Source organism: Lonchura striata, chromosome 13 (genome assembly GCF_050655825.1).
Source record: "Lonchura striata isolate lonStrDom1 chromosome 13, ASM5065582v1, whole genome shotgun sequence".
Lineage (NCBI taxonomy): Eukaryota > Metazoa > Chordata > Aves > Passeriformes > Estrildidae > Lonchura > Lonchura striata.
The window spans coordinates 18,096,939-18,116,472 of record NC_140715.1 but is presented as its reverse complement, the minus strand read 5'-3'; the positions used below and the strand labels follow the sequence as shown (position 1 = coordinate 18,116,472).

The 19,534-nt window shown below is 47.3% G+C and overlaps 2 protein-coding genes across 3 annotated transcripts in view; both read left to right on the top strand.

Annotated features, from left to right (window-relative positions):
• The first annotated feature begins 2,229 nt into the window (after positions 1–2,229).
• C13H5orf47 (chromosome 13 C5orf47 homolog) lies at positions 2,230–8,550 on the top strand. Of its 2 annotated transcripts, none has more exons than XM_077786750.2 (5): positions 2,230–2,512; positions 3,526–3,614; positions 5,045–5,147; positions 7,267–7,313; positions 7,698–8,550. In XM_077786750.2, the coding sequence occupies exons 1-5, from the start codon at positions 2,245–2,247 to the stop codon at positions 7,722–7,724; spliced, it is 534 nt and encodes a 177-aa protein (XP_077642876.1). In that variant the 5' UTR covers positions 2,230–2,244; the 3' UTR covers positions 7,725–8,550. The 2 variants fall into 2 exon arrangements, with proteins under 2 accessions (XP_077642876.1, XP_085447685.1); XM_085591559.1 differs by having other exon boundaries at positions 7,232–7,313.
• A 9,788-nt stretch (positions 8,551–18,338) lies between these two features.
• Positions 18,339–19,534, top strand: part of NSG2 (neuronal vesicle trafficking associated 2) — a 31,900-nt gene continuing 30,704 nt past the window's right edge. Inside the window, exon 1 of the mRNA XM_021532136.4 lies at positions 18,339–18,451. The gene's annotated coding sequence lies outside the window, so the exon portion shown is untranslated. The remainder of the gene's footprint in view (positions 18,452–19,534) is intronic.

Sequence of the window (19,534 nt, the reverse complement as noted above, 5' to 3'; positions counted from 1 at the left end):
GGCGAGATGCCGTTTGCGGGCAGCGCGTTCCCGGCGATCCGGGGGGCGCGGCGGCGCCGGCGGCGCCGGTTCCGCGGGAGCGGCCGCCACCTGGCGGGGCCCGCCCGCACTGCGCCCGCCGGGCCGGCCGGGAGCGCGAGCGGGAGCAGCTCCGGGACCCCCGAGCCAGCCCGCGCCACATCCCCACCCTGCCCCAGCCCACAGCACCCACTGCCACCTCAGCCCTCCCCGGGACACCCCAGGGATGGGATCCAAACCTCCCTGGGCAGTTCCAGTGCCTGAGCTCCCTTTCCATGGGGAAATTCCTGCTGATGCCCACCCTGAGCCTGCCCCGGCCCAGCCTGAGGCTGTTCCCTCTCATCCTGGGTGTCGCCCTGGCTGTCCCCTCCTGTCAGGAGCTGTGCAGAGCCACAAGGTCCCCCCTGAGCCTCCTTTTCTCCAGGCTGAGCCCCTTCCCAGCTCCCTCAGCTGCTCCAGCCCCTTCCCCAGCTCCATTCCCTTCTCTGAACACACACAGGGACTCTCAGCCTCTTCAAAGCCTGGGGAATGATCACGGTTTGCTCCATGGTGTCTTTGGATCTATTTTCGGGGGCAACACCATTCATGCTGCCAGTGCTGCGGAAACAATTAGGAAAAATAGGTGTTTTCATAGAATTTATTATTTCTGATTTGCAACCCTATGCAAACTGAACTCTGGAAAGTAATATGGAGCAGTATTTTAGTGACAAAGAAAACATCAGTGGGACTTGACGTAAGTTCTTCCCTGTCAAGGTACAGAGGCCCTGGCACAGGGTGCCCAGAGAAGCTGTGGCTCCCTCATCCCTGGAAGTGTCCAAGGCCAGACTGGATGGGGCTTGGAGCAACTTGGGATAATGGGAAGTGTCCCTGCACATGGCAGGGAATGGAACTGGATGGTTTAAGGTTTCTTCCAATCCAAACCAAACTATTCTATGACTCGAGCTCTTCAGTGGTTTGAGAATGTCAGTTGTCACTGTCCATACCAAACAAAACCCATGGCTGCAATGGACACCTGCATGGGCCGGACTGACCCACCAGGCATCCTGTCAGTGTCACACATCTGTTGCTGTGCTGTCTGAAGGACAAAAAGGTATTTGATGTTTCATTATTGTTCAGCACATGACTGGAGCGAGTGCACTGCTTGGGGTAAATCCTTGTATCAGTGCAGGCACAGCACTAGCACCTGCATCCAAAGGGATGCCACGGTTCCCCTGCTGTAGAGACAAACAAGGCATCAAACAACCTTCTGCCCGGAGTCCCTTTACCACTGGGGTAAGGGATGAATGCAAACAGATCAATAACTTGCATGAAATGTATCAATACGTGGCTTCAGGCAGCAGCAATGTGTGCTAAACTCTAGCACTGACCCAGGGACAGGGGGGACACCCAGCCCCTCAGCCCCGGCTCCTCTCACAGACCCCCGGTTCCCCTCACCGCCCTCAGCCCCGGCTCCTCTCACAGACCCCCGGCTCCTCTCACAGACCCCCGGTTCCCCTCACAGACCCCCGATTCCCCTCACCGCCCTCAGCCCCGGCTCCTCTCACAGACCCCCGGCTCCTCTCACAGACCCCCGGCTCCTCTCACAGACCCCCAATTCCCCTCACCGCCCTCAGCCCCGGCTCCTCTCACAGACCCCCGATTCCCCTCACCCCCTCAGCCCCGGCTCCTCTCACCAGCCCCTCGCTGCCCTCTCAGACCCGGCTGGTCTCACAGCCCTGGGCTCCTTTCACTGAGCTATCCCCGGTTCCCCTCACAGCCCCCAGCCCGGCTCCCCTCAGTCCCCGGTTCCCCTCACCGCCCCTCAGCGACCCCTCTGTCCCCCTCTCCCCTCGCCGCCCCTCAGCTGCGGCTCCCCTCATCCCCCGGCTCCCCTCATCCCCCGGTTCCCCTCATCCCCCGGCTCCCCTCATCCCCCGGTTCCCCTCATCCCCCGGTTCCCCTCATCCCCCGGCTCCCCTCATCCCCCGGCTCCCCTCATCCCCCGGCTCCCCTCATCCCCCGGCTCCCCTCATCCCCCGGCTCCCCTCATCCCCCGGTTCCCCTCATCCCCCGGCTCCCCTCATCCCCCGGCTCCCCTCATCCCCCGGCTCCCCTCATCCCCCGGCTCCCCTCATCCCCCGGTTCCCCTCCCTTAGCCTCAGTCCCCGGTCCCCCTCACCGACCCTGTTTCTCCTCACTAAGCCTCCATCCCCGGTTCCCTCCCAGCTGCCGGCCGCGGCTCCCCTCATGCCCGCGGCCCCGCCGCAGATGGGGCGCGGCCGCCGCGCCCGCCCGCCCGTGCAGCTGGTGTACGTGAACAGCTTCGGCTCGCACCGCTGCGGCACCGTGATCCGCCTGGGCCCGGGCCGGCGGCACAGCCCCGGGCACAGCCCCGGGCACAGCCCCCCGGGCCGCGCCGGGGCCCCGGGAGCCGCCCGGGAGCCGCGGGCCGGGCGCGGTCCCGGGGCGGGCGGCAGCGGGAGGACAGCGGGGAGCGAGGGGAGAGCCGGCAGCGGTACGTGGGACCGGGACAGCCCCTTGTGTCGGGCTCTCCGAGGGCTGGAGGTGGCTCAGCTGTTGTCTTAATTGTACCAGGAATAGCGGGAATGTGGGAGTCCAGGGAATCCCTCTGGCTGCCCTGGCAGGGGTCAGGAACCCCCTGGACAGAGCCCCCAGAGACACTGCCTGTGATCTCTGGCCATGGAAAAGAGTTTTCAATCTTACAGGATCAATTACCAGCTCTGAGGGTTTGATATAAGGAATAATTAAGTGTGGCACGGGTGCAAAAGTAAAATTTTAGGATTCTAGATGAGGGGTCCAAAGGGGACAAGATGGAGGAAATTGGGTGTGCCTTGTCCTTTTTCTCCTTCTTCACGCCCTCCATGTCTCACTGTGGTGTTGGCATTTTTCTGTTGGTTCAGGCTGGGGACACACTGTCCAACGTAGGTGACAGATATTGGCACGTTCTTGTAAATGCAGCCCAGGGAGTTTCTGGTATTGAATGTTTGTCACATCCCACTGAGGGCAGAGCCCCACACGCTGCCCTGCAGGACAGAGCTGGGCAGGGCAGCAGAACATGTGAGAGATAAACAGAATAAACAACCTGGAAACCAGCACAGATGAATTATGATTTCTTTGGCAGCAGGGCTGACAGAGACTTTTTACAATCTCAGAATCATCTCAATATCACAGATTCCAACATGGGAACAGCAAAACCAGGGTGTGGAGGGGTGATTCTTCCCCTGTTCTGGGCAATGGCGAGGTCACACCTCAATTGCCATGTCCAGTTCTGGGGAAAAAAAAGAAAAAGGAATTAAAAGCTCCCAGAAGTCTGTTGTCCAACGTGTGGGTGCTGTGTACTTTTGAAATCTGTTTTGTGGCATTTGAGAGACGCTCACTTGCCCCATGGTTATAATGGGGTAGCCATGGGGCAGCCACAGCTTCTCTGGACAACCTGTGCCAGTGATCAACATCTTACTTAGGAACATATTCTAAATACTCAAAAAACGCTTTCTAAACTCTTTCTAGGTGACCCTCAAGAGGATAAGACTGACATCTTTGACTTTCCCATCCCTTCAAGAAACATTGATAAAACCATTAAACGAAAGAAGAAAAAGGTATAAAGTGTGGCAGCTCAATTAGCTGCCTTGGCATTTGAGAAAGCTGCTTGTTCTCTGTGTGTGAGAGCATGAGGGAGATTAAATGATGGAATTGGTAGCCTGTTACTGAAAACCTTACTTACAGAAAAGAAAAAATGGTATTATCTTCCCTCTCTGGAGGCTTTAAAATTCTGGCTCTTATTCAATAAAGCACTTAAGTGTGTGCTTACCTTGAAAAATGAGAATATGCTGTTGACTTAAAAAGCCTGTATGAAATGCTTTGCTGGACTGGGGCCAGGGTGCAGCACACCTTGGGGTGAAACCCAGCAGGAAAAAGCTTTGCAGCTCCTCTTCCTCTCATGTTTTAAACAAAGAAATCCTGCAGGTTACAAATAAGCAAAGGCAGCAACCTGAGCTATTAACACCATCCTTGGAGCAATGCAGAATTACTTTATGTTTCACAAATGTGTTTCTGTTCCTGTTCAGTAGTTCAACAAATGGTTGAAATTTTAAGAGGAACATTTGTTAAGCAGTAACTCATTATGAGATTCTGTAATGTGTGAAGTACAAGTAATCAGCTGGACTACAACAGAGCCATGTCATAGATACTTGATTTAAAAACAGCAAAATGCTACCAACTGCAGAGGAACAGCTAATAACATCCTGGAATATGGCTCTTTGGTGCATTGAATAGTCTTCAAACCCAATGAGGAATATATAGAATGTTTTAGCAATAAATGTCCCTGAGAAAGGAATTATCTTTAGATTTAAACAAGTTTCTCAGATGACGTCCAACAAAAGTCCAAACATCAATGTGTCAACAGCCATTTCTATTTGTCAGGCCACCTCTGCCTGAATGCTTTTGTCCACAATTCCAATTTAATCTTTTCAATGGACAAGTTTGAAATGTGCCCACTATGGATGGAGCTTTATGCCTCTAAAGTAAAGGTTTTCAACATCTATAAAACAAAATAATATGGATTTGATATGAGATAGGCAAGAGTGTTGCTGTTCTGGAATCTGAGTTTGGGGCCTCCATTTCTCTGCTGCTGAGGGACCACATGGGAAACATTTTGCTCCTGAAAAACTACATAATCTTTTTTTTTCCTCCCCATTTTGGATGACTTTGAAGAGAGCTTAATGGCTCTACACACGTTTTCATGAGGTTTGCTTATCTAGAAGGGCACTTCTCAAGTACTGGAAAAACACAAAAATTCTAGGCAAGAAAGGAGGTGGAGATTTCATGTAAAAAATCATGGAGGAATTTATGTTTCTGACTTTTAAATAGAAGTGATTCTTCCATATATCCCACCTTCCCTTTTCCCTTCCTCCCCAGTCCTCAACAGAAAAACCTAGCTGGACTTCACATCCATTGTGGGGAATTCAAAGTCCTGCCCTACAGAAGTTTTAATGCAAACTTTTTATATGCTTCACATTTTATCTTTCAGTGCAAAGTCTGGCACAAGGTCTGGAAAGTGATTTCAAAAATGCTTGAGGAAAATGAAAGGCTCAGAAGTCGACTGTTGATCTGCAGCCAGTTAGATGGAGGAGGTAGGAAATGAAATGCTAATATTTTATTTTACTAGAGAAAACAAATTATTAATACAAGTGAAGATCCCAAAGTTTAAGGTCCATTCAGCTGGTTTTTTTGAGTAGTAGGTTTTGTAACTCACAAATGGAATTCATTCCATGCTTTAGGCACTTCCAGCTTTTTTGGAAAAACTCTTTTGTTTCATGGAGGGTCTTGTATGTGTGAATTTGGAGGAAGCATGGTGGAAGTGTTTGCTGCAGCCTGACATTAAAGACATGCACATCAAACATCTGCAAGTTTTTCTGAACATGTGAAATACGTAATTAAACTTATTCACAGATGGGCCCAAGGCAGTAGTTGTATGAATAATAATTTATTTTTTCACGTAGGAAAATAGTGGTTGATTTCATACATACAATAAATAAATTAGATGCTCCCCAAAGGTTGCTGTAACACAATTTAACAAAACCATCGAACATGTTCTCACTCTGTGCCCTGAATGCAGCTCTTTCATTATTGGAAAATGACTTGGGAATTAAAACTGGTGCTCTGCATTCAGCCAATTTCAATTAGAGACATTGTAGCTGCTGCACAATTTAAGATAATACAGTGTATGCTTACAAATGGAATTGGAATTTCTGGCCTCACAGTTGGATGAATTATTAGGAAAAAGAATATACTAATCCATAAAGAGCTACCAGGCAAGTTTAAAATGCCACTTTCAGGCACAGCACTTTTGCTTCCTTTGCATTGGTGCTGATGGAAGTTTTCCACATGGGTGCATGTTGGGGTGTATCCCAAAATGTAGGACCATTCCAGGCAGTGTCTTATTTGGTAAAATGTTGAATTAGATTTCCACACACATGGCAAGAAAATACACCCTCAAAAATCTTCTTTGTGAGAACAAAAGAAGTTCTGGTTCAGAATAGAAATCTCTACCCCAGTGGATGTTATTGAATAGGAGAAGAAATTCCACTGAAATATGCTTCAACAACTTCTGCAATTATTGTGCAAATATTCTGCATTGGGTGCAAAACATTTCTTCTGTTGGCTTTAAACCCAATTCCTGATTACTTCTGGAATTATGACATGATATTCATTATTCATCATGTGCTATTCATATTCATATTCAAAGTTCCATTGGCCTCTGTTATATTTCTGTGCTAAGAAGTTACAATCTAATAAATCTCCCTTCCCATGGAAGCTGTTCCATGTGCCTTCTCCCACAGCTGAGATCATTGCAGAAGTGTTTGTGCAAAGCTATGAATGTATATGTTGGACATATATTTATGTGTAAGACACACACATCCATGGATGTGTAGGACAGTGAATTTAAAAAAAAAATCTTGTTGGATATGTCTGTTTGATTTCAAGAAAAAGAAGAAGTATTGAGAAAAAAAAGGAGGGGAAATCTTTAATAGATTATTAGATTTCAAGTTATTGTAAGAAAAAAACCCCAAATTCTGCTTTTATATGATTTTCTGGGTGGATTTGCCATTTTACCCTAGTGGCTGCTCTTCTGTTTGTTATGGATCACCATGTGCTGTTTAATCTTGGATTTATGGACAGGGTCTGTCCCCTTTTCAGCCACTCATTTCTTTCAGAGAAAGAACATTTTCTTTATATTTAATTTCCAGTGACTTGAAAAACCTCACCAACCAACCAATCCTTCCTCCTCCCCTCTTACTCTATCCTTAGTTGTAATTTTACCCCCTTTCTCAGAAGCTTTAACTGAGAATCTCCTGTTAAGTCCTATTTCTGTGAAAACCATCAATTCTAATGCCTTCTTTCTAATTAGCAGATTTTGCACAACATCAAATCTAGGAGATAAGTCTCCTATTGATCTGAATTTTTCATTATTCAAGAAGCAAATTGAAAATTCTAGAAGCTATTTAGATAGGGATCAACAAGTCTGAATAAACTGGGTAAATTTTTATCTTCTTTTTTTCCCCTAGATTAATAAATCTAGAAAATTAATGCTACATTTTATTGCCTCTATAAATAGGGGGGTTTTTTTGAGAGAACAAAAGTCTACTTGAATTTTAATGCTACCTATTTACTCCTTGGAATGTTGCAATTAAGATTAGATTCCATGTGACTGCAGATTATGATTTTCCTCCACCTGATGTTCTCCTGCAGGCTCTGGCAGGATCCAGAGGTCACAGAATGGAGCATACCTGGACACGGTATGTAGGCAGTCCATTAAAGGCCAAAAAAACCCTAAAATAAGCAAATTAATAGTATTAAAAACATGCACTGATCTTGTTTAATGTTATTATAGTAAGTGCCAGTTATATTCTAAAGTATTACTGACAATGAGCTCAAATATTTTCAAGATTTCAGATTTGGGGCCAGAGCAGCTCCATCCTCACAGGGAGGGCTCTGAGCTTTGCCAAGGCAAAGGGAGATTTTTTGCTTTTTTCTTGAGCTAAATCCTTCCCTGGTGGTCTAAAGTACAATCTGAAGTATCTGAACCGTCTTCATTTGTCCCACTTGATATAGAGACTTTTAAAAAAAATATTAATGGGAATGTACCAATTCACTTTTGTCACTTTATTTTTTTTCTGTAGGATGAGTCCATCTTTGGCTGGGTGTAGCAAGGAAATAAAAGAAGATTCAGCCCCAGAGGAAATATAAACAAAGTGAAAGCTTTTATTTTGATCTAGTTCTTCCTGGAGTCAGTGCAAGATTGCAAAGTGACTTCAGGGAACACAGGTTCTCTGCTGTTTGCTTGGTGTTTGTGCTTCTGCTGTTTAAGAGGTTTGTTTTTACAGTGGCTTAAACAGCTCTGTTGCAAGATATTTATCTCAAGCCATTAAGTTTCACTGAGCTATTAGTTTTAGAAAGCTTTTTAATGAGCATAATATTGTGACAGTTTTCTTGCAAAAGAAGAGATACACATTTACTGTTGTCTCTGTATTTATATCTTTTATTTTTGTAGCTTGTCAGAATAATAAACACAAATTCAGTAAGGCAGAACTCCACACAAGACATAAACCCCACTTTTCTTTTTTCCTGGTTTGCATAAATTTGTCTTTATGATATTAAAATATTACACAATAACCCTCTCTGTTCTTTTATCTATTTATGCATGAATCTCAGCAAGTATTTCGAATATGAAACCAGGTGAATGTTTTCTCTCTTTATTCATCCTGAGGCACATAATGGTACCATCACAATCAGGAGATGTTGTTTATCTACCTGACTTCAATAACACAATATAATTTTCTTCTGTTATGCAGCTTAATACTTGAACCCTTGATTGACTGTTAAAGCCTTTTAAGCCAGCAAATTGTGTAAATGGAACATGAAAACTGCATAAAAATAGTTATGTATATGGGGTTCATCTCAGGAGTAAAACATTCACCTGTCACATTGAGACCTCCTTGCTTTCAATAAAAGGATTGTTTCCTCCTGCCATAATGTCTTGGTGTTTGCAGATATAATGACTGCAGTGTCAGAGTGCTGAGCTTTAATAACACACTGGTGATTGTGTCATTAGGCAGCAAAGCACTTGGAAAGGTTTCATCTCTGTTTTCTTCATGGTAAAACTGCAAGTGTGGAACTGGAATGCACCTTTTCAGGGACAGCTGCAGCATCAAGGTTCTCTTCTGGTTTGTGGTTGGGTAATATTTGGATTTTACTTAAAATAGTTGACATTTCAGCTTGGAAAAGGAAATGAGAAGGCAAAGTATCCAATCAAGATGTGATCATTTTTCTGGCAGAATAAAAATGTCATAGTTCTTTGGTATTTTCAAAACACATATTTAGAGTCACACATGGGATTTTGGGGAGGGGGTGTGGTTTGAAGGGGTTTTTTTTACTAAATGAGATTATCTCCCTTTCCCCACAGTTCTATCAATGAAATGTTTGCTTTGGGAATATTTAGTTTATAATTTTGGTTTGTAAATTGCAGAATTGCTGCTCTAACTTTTCTTGCAAATTGCAGCTGCAGTTGGTGCTTTACTGGCACGGACTTCAGGGGCCCTGGAAACACTTTTCTTCCAGATGCATAATTGCTACTTTAACAGGATAGATGAGATGCATTAACCTAAATCTCCACCTGAAGTTTAGCCAACGCATTAAGATTCTTTGGATAAATACAGACCTCTGTTTTAAAAGAAATTATAGAAGATAAGTATGGCCTTAAATCATCCCTATGTACCTCCTACAGTCTAAAGGGTCTGTGTGGTGATGATGAGATAATTAATTGGTTGGGATCTACTAATCAAGAATTTTCATCTGGCAGTACTTTGAAAGGCTCTTACATTTTTCAAATCAATTTAGGCCAGAGCAGCTGTTGCAGTGAGGAAAAACTGCTGATTCAAGTTCAGTTTTTGACTTTTTGGGTAATGAAGTCTGGCTTTCTGCTGTAATGACCAGATTTCAAAGGTACAGTTGGGAACAAGGGTCATCAGAGCAGTTACACTGCTGAAAAAAGAGCCTGGAAAATAACCCAGCTCTAGCTCTGCAAACCAGATCACCATCCCCATCCACTTAGACCTCTGTGCATTCCTTTTTAATTCATGTGTGTAAAATGCAAAATAAATGTAATTTTAGTGTTCCATTAAAATATCTCCAAGTAAGGAATGTGCGCAACAAGGAGAAAAAGGGTTGGATAAACACTAAAAACTTCATTGAAACCCTCTTTGTTAAAAGAAGTGAGAAATAAATAAGAGACCTTCAGGGCACTGGATCACAGAGTAGAGATTCAGAAAAAACCAGATTCTTCTCTGAAGACTTTAATGTTCACTGCAGAACCAAGAGCAAGTGTCACACTGCCCCTGCTGTGGCTCCTGGGCTGCACTGCTTTTCCTTCACATTCTTCAAAATGCAGATCAGTTACCTGAAGTTTTTAATAACAAATCTCCCCTGGAGTGTGAACTGAAGCAGATGTGCAAATACAGAGGTCACACTTTGTCTTTGCTTTGCCTTGCTCTCAGTGCATAATTTACCTTTCTATACAGAACACAAACTCCAGCTTATTCCCAAAGTTTGACATTTCTTCATCTCAATTCTGTGAACAGCTGCCAGGAAATCTGAGGAGGCTCCTTGTGGTACAGAGGTGGAGGAACAGCCAGGACACACAGAGTAGCCAAAGGCACCGCTGCTGAATTTTGGTTATCTGTAAACAATGGTGTCAGACACTTATCTCATGATCCAAAAGCTGGTCTGGATAAGCTCTTCTCCCTTATAAATACATACATAAGGGATGTCATAAATACAAAAGACTTTGGATGAAGGTAAGCAGTGGAGAGTAAAGCCTTTGGGGTTTGTATCACTGTTCCATGCTAGCTGGAGATTAATTGATCGAAGTTCAGCTGGAAATAGCACATCCTGAAAAGTTTTGGTTGAAGTTATCCCATTTGAGAAGTTCTTGCCTGATTGCTGGAGCAGCTCAACCCAGGCAACTCTGCCTTGCAGTTCTCTGTCCAGGGTCTGGGGGCTCAAAACTCCAGCTGGTGGCCTTGGGCTACCACTTCCACAGGCTGTAAAGATGAAAAGGGAAGTGCTGGGAGCCTGAGCTCCACAGTGATTTCCATGTCTGGAAGCACTGAGGTCTTGGCTGAGGCCACACTGCTGGAGCTGCTGCACTCCCTGCCGTGGAGCTGTGGCTCTGGGCAGCCTTCCCAGGGTGTCCTCTGCAGCCTCTGCACAGGAGCCAGGGAGCTTCAGGAGCTCCCACAGCTGCTGTGCGCTGCTGCTGCTGCTAGGGACAATGTCACTGATCAGCTGCAGCCTTGGGAACTTGGGAATGGTGTTTTGATGGCTCTGGAGTGACCCTTCTGGGAATTTCCAGTTTGTGGGCATTTTCAAAAGAGTTTGTTTCTTGCTTGTTTTTGCCCAAAGCCACCAGTTGAGATAAAACTCGTTTCCTGCAGGCTGGAGGCTTGGAGGCTTGGCTTGCCCAGCAGCTCCTCTGCTCATGCCCCATCTGCTCTGGAGCTGGGATGAATCAGATTCCTGTGTCCCACCAGCTGAGGCTCTGCAGTCCCATGGCCTCTGAGCTTATCATAACTTGGTCATTACAACATAATCAATCACCAAGGTTAATAATATTTCACTGCTGATTCCTTCCATGAAAAGATTTTTGCTCTGAAGCAAAACATGAGAGCAGGACGTGGAGTTTCCAACACGGTTTGATTTTGGAGAAGTAGAAGGTGACCTTTGTCTTCACTGAACATTTACATCCAGTAAATGTCTTTGTCTTTAGGGCCCTCCCTGGTAGCCAATGTTCATGTTTTAACTTCAAAGCTTCTAATACAATTTTGCATGGACTCTGACTAAGGGATAGCCTTCAGCAGGCAGCTGAATTGTAGTTTTCTTTGGGAGGAGGAAGTGACTGAAAGCAAATTTTGGGCATATATGACATTTTGCCTGTGCAGTAGGCCCTTAAATATAAGGCAAACCAGAACTTTGATTTATAGCTCCTGTAAATAACTCTCAGTGACATGGGCAGGTTTGTGTATTATGTTTCTTTTCATTGCATAAGCACTTATATAACTCTGATGGTTAGAATTTGCATAAAAACCAAAGCAGTCATGTATGGGTTTAGCATCATAGGCTTTCCAGCAAGCTGAAGCAGCAGGAGAACCTATGGTTTAAGAGGAATTTTACTTTAGGAGGAAAAGAGGAAGTTTTATTAAGCCACAGTGGATTTTTAATAAATATTCACTGGAAGTTTCTCACTCATTAGTGATGGCATCAGGACCCTCTGATCTGAGGCAGAAAAATTCACATTTGAAAGCTTCGGCCTAGGGAAAATTAATGTGGGTAGCTGCAGTTTCATTTTATTGGGGGAAAGTTATGGAGGCCCCTAAGGGAAAAAGGAATATGCCGTGATCCAGGGAGGTAATCACCTCCTGGAAGATGCTGAGTGCTTTGACGTCCCAGTGACTGTGGCACCTATTTTATCTGTCTATTGTGCTGAATGTGTGGAGCAGATTAAGAGAGCATCTCTTCTTCTTTCTGTAAATTTGGACTCCACATTTGCATCTCACCCGAGGCGCTCAGCTGAGCTGTGGAGGTTGCTGGGCTGGGCTGTGAACAAATCTGATCTGTGTCATCTCCCAGGGGTCACGACAGGATCCCTCCGTGCTGGGAATGTGTGAGATTTATTGCACTCCTGGCAGTCCTGTTTGAGGAGGAACAGAGGCACATTGAAAGAGCTGTGCAGGAAGGCTCAGGATGGCACTGACCAATGTTCCCTCTCTTCCAGAATCTTTGTAATCTCCTGTATTTTGAATTAATAATAAACTATCATGGCTTTTAGTTTTTTTCCCCTGTTCTGCTGTATGATTGTTTTCTGGTTCCTGCTGTGTGTGACAGGAAGTCAGTGGTGCTGGTGGAACTCTGTGGAATGGATGAACTCCTCACAGCAGTGACCACAAATAGTTAAACCCAGCTCAGAACTTACGTGGTCACTTTTTATACCTCATTGTATTTAAATTCCTTCAGCTACAGAAAGGGTAAAAATTGTTGAGTATGGTGCTAAGTTGTCTGTGATCTCCCAAGGAGAAGAGCACTGTACTGATTTCCACTGCTGGATTGGACTAATGAACTCAGGTGAAAGTTTGAGAAACAGTCTTTTGGTAGAACAGTCTGAGGTGGATGCTGTTACTTCTAGGATTGCCCTATCATAACTATTGTGACTTCCTGAAAATTTGTCCTCACTCAGTACCTTTAAGTTTTGTAGTTTCTTTTCTTAGTAACCCCTACTTCCTGTTCACATATTTTCCAGCGCTGTCATTGAAAGCCTGGTCCCAGATTTTCAATATATGAAACCAGATAAAATATTGTTCCTTATATTAATGAGCAGGAACGCTATAGAGAAAAATGCTTGGTGTGCAGGAAATGTATTTTATGGAGTGAGACAATAAGTGTTTCATAGATCAAGGAGCAAGTGAGTAGAATAATATTCATTAACATTGAAAAGAAGTTAATTTATGTGTTCGGGCTTGAAGTGGGGAGAGGCTGAACTGTGCTGTGACTGATGTTTTGTTTACAAGCTGCAGTGCAATGAAATGTTTATACCCAAGCCCTGTTACCCTCCTTTCTTCCTGGGCTCAGCTTCACTTGGGCTTCACCTTGGGCTTCAGGGGAATCTCATCTTTGGCACCTGGAGTATCTCCTTGCCCTCATCCTGGGTGTCTCCAGAGCTGTTCCTCTCACACATTCTCACTCCTCTCTCCTGCCTGGAGCTGGGCAGTTCTACCCCCCATTCTAAAATCTGTTTTCCAGAGGTGTTACCCCCTTGGACCCGCTCTGTGGGACATGGGGAAAGCTTCCAGCAGCTTCTCACAGACACCACCCTCTTCCACACAAACCCACAAACCCAGAGCATTAATAATTGTGGGAGACTTATGAAAGGAGTAAAGAGAGGCATATATTTTTGTTGACAGAAGAAATATATTGTTTATTCCTCTGGAGTCTCCTGTTGCTCATATTGCTGCTGTGTCTTATTGCCTGTCACTGAGCTGTGCTGTGTGGGCGGAAATGTCAGGCTCTGAATTGGCTCTGTAAGAAAATCTGTGTGTTACTCTGATTTCTCATACTCACTTGGGCTTGCTTTAATGCTGTCCCTACAGAACGTTCACTTTTAGCATCTTGCTGGCAACTTTAGACATCTATTTTTGCCATGAACCATCCTGCTAAGTAAATTTACTCCTGGTAGTTTGTTTATTTGTTTGTTTGTTTGTGAGACATGGATTTTGCAAATAAGTATTTTCAAAGTGAAATGGGCCACACTGACCCAAAGTAGTCACAGGGCTGGTTCATCCTCATGGAGGAAATGGAAGTTACTGGATGTAATTCCAAGGGAGGCTTTGGAGATCTCTCTGCTCATCTCCTCCACCACACTGCCAAAATTCTCAGATGGTGCCACTGAACAAGGTTGCTTAAAATGTGCTTCCACCCTGAAAAGTCAAAAGGTAAAAGCAGCATCTGCTCATTTTTCACAGGTTCTTGCTGCTGGCATTCAGAAGTAGAAGGAAATATTTTTGGGGGAAAAGTGGTTCCTGGTGCCAGTGCTGGAGTGCTGGCCATGCAGAGCTGGGTTCTCTGGGTCACATAAAACATCTCCAGCAGAGCTGAGCTCTGCTTTTAGTTATCAGGAGATTTGCACTACAGGAAAGATGTTTATCAGTGGGAGCAATGTACAACAAGGAAGAGGATTCCTCTCATTGCCCCTTAGGTTTGTTACCATGAAGAGTATTCAGGCACAAACAAAAAAAGTTAATATATTAAACTCTGTGAGTTCAGCTGAGTAGAGGTGTGGAACAAGAAGGTAACTTTATTTGCAATCTTATTTTTTCATGATGCAACCCCAGTTTCCATGGGTTTGCACAGGTGAGTCTGGAGATTTCACATCCCTGTGCTTGTGAAGTGTTGCTTAAGACGTCTCTGAAGTCAGAGCACCAGCTTAGGTGTCATTAATGTAATATTTTGGCTAAGCAGGATATTCATTGCCAGTGTTGATGTGGATGAAAATTATTTGGCTTTTAGATCATACGATGCATTTGAACGCTATGAAAGACATCCCTTTGCTTTTCAACAGAGCCCTCAAGTTGGTAATTACCAGATAAAGGTGGAAAATCCCAATGCCATTTTCATGGAGTTGCATGCAATGTTTCCTTTGCATTATTTAATAATATTTCCTTTTGCCTCCATTAAAAATAGCCATTTTGCTGACAGAGGAGCTAGAGTAGTTCCAATCCATATGTTCAGTGGGAGGCAAATATAGATCTGTTAATCTCTGTGGATGGTGAAATCACTTCAGATCCTATAATGTGATATACTGGAATTTGAGGAAAGAATTGCTGTAATTTCACTGTCTTGGTTGGAGCATCTGCCCTTCTGGGAGAGGCTGATGGAGCTGGGATTGCTCAGGCTGGAGAAGCCTCTTCTCAGCTATGCCCAGTGACAGGAAAAGGGACAAAGGGCCCAGAATGAAACACAGGAAATTTCATTTAAACATGAGAAAATCTACTTTACTGTAAGGGTGACTAAACACTGGAACAGGTTTCCCGGAGCATTTTTATTCAGAACCCAACTGGAAACAGCCCTGAGCCTCCTGCCCTTGCTGTCCCTGCCTTGGGCACTGCCTGGGCTCCAGGGCTCCCCCAGCCTTGTGCTGGGCACAAGGAGCACCAAACACTCTGACAGGAGTTTTGGGGCTTTGGCTCAGGGTCTGGGATGGCACTGGGCTTCTGGCATCACTTGCAGAGTGTGTGCTCTTGGATTTTCTTACAGCCTCCACATTTTGAAGCTCCTAAGGATCATCCTGGGCCAAACCAGCACAGGGACGTGAGAAAAGGGCTTTGCAGGGTGTATAACTTACTGCATCTCTGCACAGATCCCATCTCAGGTGGGCATGCATGGCTGATTTCTGGTATTACTGTAATATTTAAACATTATATTGTAATAATTCAATCAACAAACCTTAGTGAATGTTTTCTTCTGTGCTTCCTCAGACCTATAGAGCCTAAATCCTACACTTTCCCTTATCTGTGGGATGCAGCCTGCCAGCTTTCTTCGTAGGCATCTCTCCCTGGTCTGCTCTGCAGCAGCCTGGAGCTGTAATTTCAGTGGGAATTTTGTTCAGTCTTGAGATGAACACACCTCTGATGGATCAGATCTAAGGGGATCCCTGCTTAAGAAATTGTTCCTGAATTTCCTGAATGTGAACTCCCCAAACCTTCTGATGTGATAGATTTTTTTTTTCCCTCAGATATTCTGAGAACATCAAAAAACTGCAAGCCAAAAATTTGTAACACACCAAGCAAAAGTTGTTCAAGGTTAAGTTGTATCCGTGGCACAACTTTATTCTTAAACCCACCAAAAAAACCTCTTAGGTGAAATTTACTGCAGAAGTTTTACCTGATCCAGAAATGTGATAGAGAAAATTCCAACCCAAGCATGAAAAACTGGTGGAAGTGTTGAAAATCGGAATTTTAATGGGCCATGTGAGGTGATGTTAGTAGCAGGTAGTTTTAGCTGCCCCTCTCTACTCCCTCCCAGCTTTTCCCTCTGTACTGTGAACAAGCTCTACCACTGCATTCAGCACTTCCCCTCACTCTGCCAAAACACTTCTTTAAATGAGTTTTCACGAGTCAATTCTAAAAGGCTTTATTATGGAAACAGTTCACGCCTTCAAGGAGTATATTTAGGTCTAGTGAAAAATGCCGAGTTGCGAGCCCTGGAGGCAATTTCTAAATTTATAAACAAATCAGGCTGAAGTCATCCCAAAGTATCCTGTGTCTCCAAGAGGAGTGCTCAGCCTCCCTCTGCGGGAGATGGTGGCTGTGGTGCTCTCCTGCCATCCCAGCATTTGAGAATCACAGAATCCCTAAGGCTGGAAAAGACCTCCAAGATCACTGAGTCCAACCATTAACTCAGCACTGCCAGGTCCACTGTTAAACTGCAAATGCCATGCCAAATGGTTTTTTAATATCTCCAGGGATGGTGATTCCTGAGCAGCCTCTCCTTGACCACCCTTTCAGTCAAGAAATTCTTCCTAATATCCCATCTAAACCTGCCTTGGTGCAACCTGAGGCTGTTTCCTCTTGTCCTTGCTGGCTGGGAGAAGTGACTGACCCCCAGCTGGCTCCATCCTCCTGCCAGATATTGAGAGGACACCGGGGAGAGTGCCTGAGAACCAGGAAGCTGAAAAATGAGATTGGGAAATATTCCCTATGGGGACAGGGTGAGAAAATTAGGGATGTTCATCCTGGAAAGGGTTGTGGAGACCCCACAGCACCTTCCAGTGGCTGAAGGGGCTGCAAGGAAGCAGGAGAGGGATTCTGCATCAGAAACTGGAGTGACAGGACAGGGGGAATGGCTTCACACTGAAAGAGGGGACATTTGAGTTCGGATATTGGGCAGGAATTGTTCCCTGTGAGGTGGGCAGGTCCTGGCACAGGGTGCCCAGGGCAGCTGTGGCTGCCCCTGGATCCTTGGGAGCGTCCAAGGCCGGGCTGGATGGGGACCTAGGATAGTGTAAGGTGTCCCTGCCATGGCAGAGGTGATCTTTAAGGTCCCTTCCAATGCAAACCATTCCACGATCCCGTGTCATTGTGCGACACGCACACACAACGGGACACAGCCCCATTGTGAGGGACACAGCCCCATTGTGAGGGACACAGCCCCATTTTGAGGGATACAGCCCCATTCTGGGGGACACAGTCCTATTTTGAGGGACACAGTACCATTTTGAGGGACACAGCCCCATTCTGGGGGACACAGTCCTATTTTGAGGGACACAGTCCCATTGTGAGGGACACAGTCCCATTTTGAGGGATACAGCCCCATTCTGAGGGATACAGTCCCATTTTGAGGGACACACCCCATTCTGAGGGACATAGTCCTATTTTGAGGGACATAGTCCTATTTTGAGGGACACAGCCCCATTTTGAGGGACACAGCCCCATTCTGGGGGACACAGCCCCATTCTGGGGGACACATTCCTATTTTGAGGGACATAGTCCTATTTTGAGGGACACATTCCTATTTTGAGGGACATAGTCCTATTTTGAGGGACACATTCCTATTTTGAGGGACACAGCCCCATTGTGAGGCACACAGCCCCATTGTGAGGGATACAGCCCCATTTTGAGGGACACAGCCCCATTCTAAGTGACACAGCTCTCAGCACCCCCAAGGCCCAGAGGCTGGCAGCGGGGCTCCTGTCGCCGTGACGCCGCCCAGCATCACCTCCGCCGCGGTGCTGTCCGTGCCCGGGCAGCACCCGGGAAAAGTGTCACGGTGACACCGCGGGGACACCACGGGGACCCGGCCGCTCCCTCAGCCGAGGGGACACCGCGGGGACACCACGGGGACCCGGCCGCTCCCTCAGCCGAGGGGACACCGCGGGGACCCGGCCGCTCCCTCAGCCGAGGGGACACCACAGGGACACGGCCGCTCCCTCAGCTGAGGGGACACCGCGGGGCCACGGCCGCTCCCTCAGCTGAGGGGACACCACGGGGCCACGGCCGCTCCCTCAGCTGAGGGGACACCGCGGGGCCACGGCCGCTCCCTCAGCTGAGGGGACACCGCGGGGAGACCGCGGGGCCACGGCCGCTCCCTCAGCCCGCGCGGCCGGCAGGGGGCGCGCGGCCCCGGCGCGCGGCGCGGCCGGCAGGGGGCGCGCGGGGCCGCGCTGAGGGCGGGCGGGCGGTGTGTGGGGGGGAAGGAGCCGCCGCCCCGCCCGCCTCAGTCGCCGGCGGAGCCGCAGCGAGCGCAGCGCTGTCCCTTCAGCACCGCTGCCCCCGCGGACACCGCGGGCTCCACACCGGCCCCGCCGACGCCTCTCGCCGCCTGCTTGGCAGTAAGTAACGCGGCCGTGCCCGCGGAACCTCCCGCCGTGCCCTGACCGCCGGCGCTGGCGCTGCCGGGGAGATGGGAAGGGGGGACGGGGTTCTGAACCCTCAAGGGGGCTGCAAAAATGGGAGAAGGGTATCAAAAACCCTCCTGGGATCAGTGGGCGACGCGCCGTGTCCCCGTGTCCCACTGCGTGTCCGCGGTGGTGGCGGTGCTGGTGACATTCCAAGTGGTGCTGGTGACATTCCCGATGGTGCTGGTGACATTCCCGATGGTGCTGCTGGCATCCTCCATGGTGCTGGTGACATCCCCGATGGTGCTGGTGACATCCCCGATGGTGCTGGTGACATTCCCCATGGTGCTGTGACATCCCCCATGGTGCTGGTGACATCCCCGATGGTGCTGGTGACATTCCCCATGGTGCTGGTGGCATCCCCCATGGTGCTGGTGACATTCCCGATGGTGCTGCTGGCATCCTCCATGGTGCTGGTGACATTCCCGATGGTGCTGCTGGCATCCCCCATGTGTTGGTGACATCCCCGATGGTGCTGGTGGCATCCCCGATGGCGCTGGTGGCATTCCCCATGGTGCTGGTGACATTCCCCATGGTGCTGGTGGCTCTCCTGCCAGCACTGGTGACACTCCCGGTGGCATTCCCGGTGGTGCTGTGACACTCCCGGTGGTGCTGGTGACATTCCCGGTGGTGCTGGTGACACTCCCAGCCGTGTTGGTGGCATTCCCACCAGCGCCGGTGGCTCTCCCGGCGCTTTGGGATCTGCCGTGTTTCGGCTGACAGCGAAGGGTTTAGAAGCTGTTCGTGGAGTTTGGAGACTGTTTGTGGGGTTTAAAGGCTTTTTGTGGGGTTTAGAGGGTGTTTGTGGGGTACAAAGGCTATTTGTGGGGTTTGGAGGGTGCTGGTGGGGTTTAGAGGCTGTTTGTGGGGTATAAAGGCTCTTTTTGGGTTTAGAGGGTGTTTTGGGGGTGTCTGGGTAAGGCAAATGCTTTGGTGTACTGAAGTGACATTCCCTGAAACCCAGGCACCGACACCTGAACCCAAACCGAGCAGGGCAAGGCAGGAATTGTCCCCTTC

Bases quoted from the DNA above. Each gene is read 5' to 3' on its own strand.
- C13H5orf47 (XM_085591559.1), top strand. From the start codon at position 2,245: ATGCCCGCGGCCCCGCCGCAGATGGGGCGCGGCCGCCGCGCCCGCCCG. The intron at 2,513-3,525 runs GTACGTGGGACC...AACTCTTTCTAG, and splicing joins CGAGGGGAGAGCCGGCAGCG to GTGACCCTCAAGAGGATAAG. The intron at 3,615-5,044 runs GTATAAAGTGTG...TTTATCTTTCAG, and splicing joins TTAAACGAAAGAAGAAAAAG to TGCAAAGTCTGGCACAAGGT.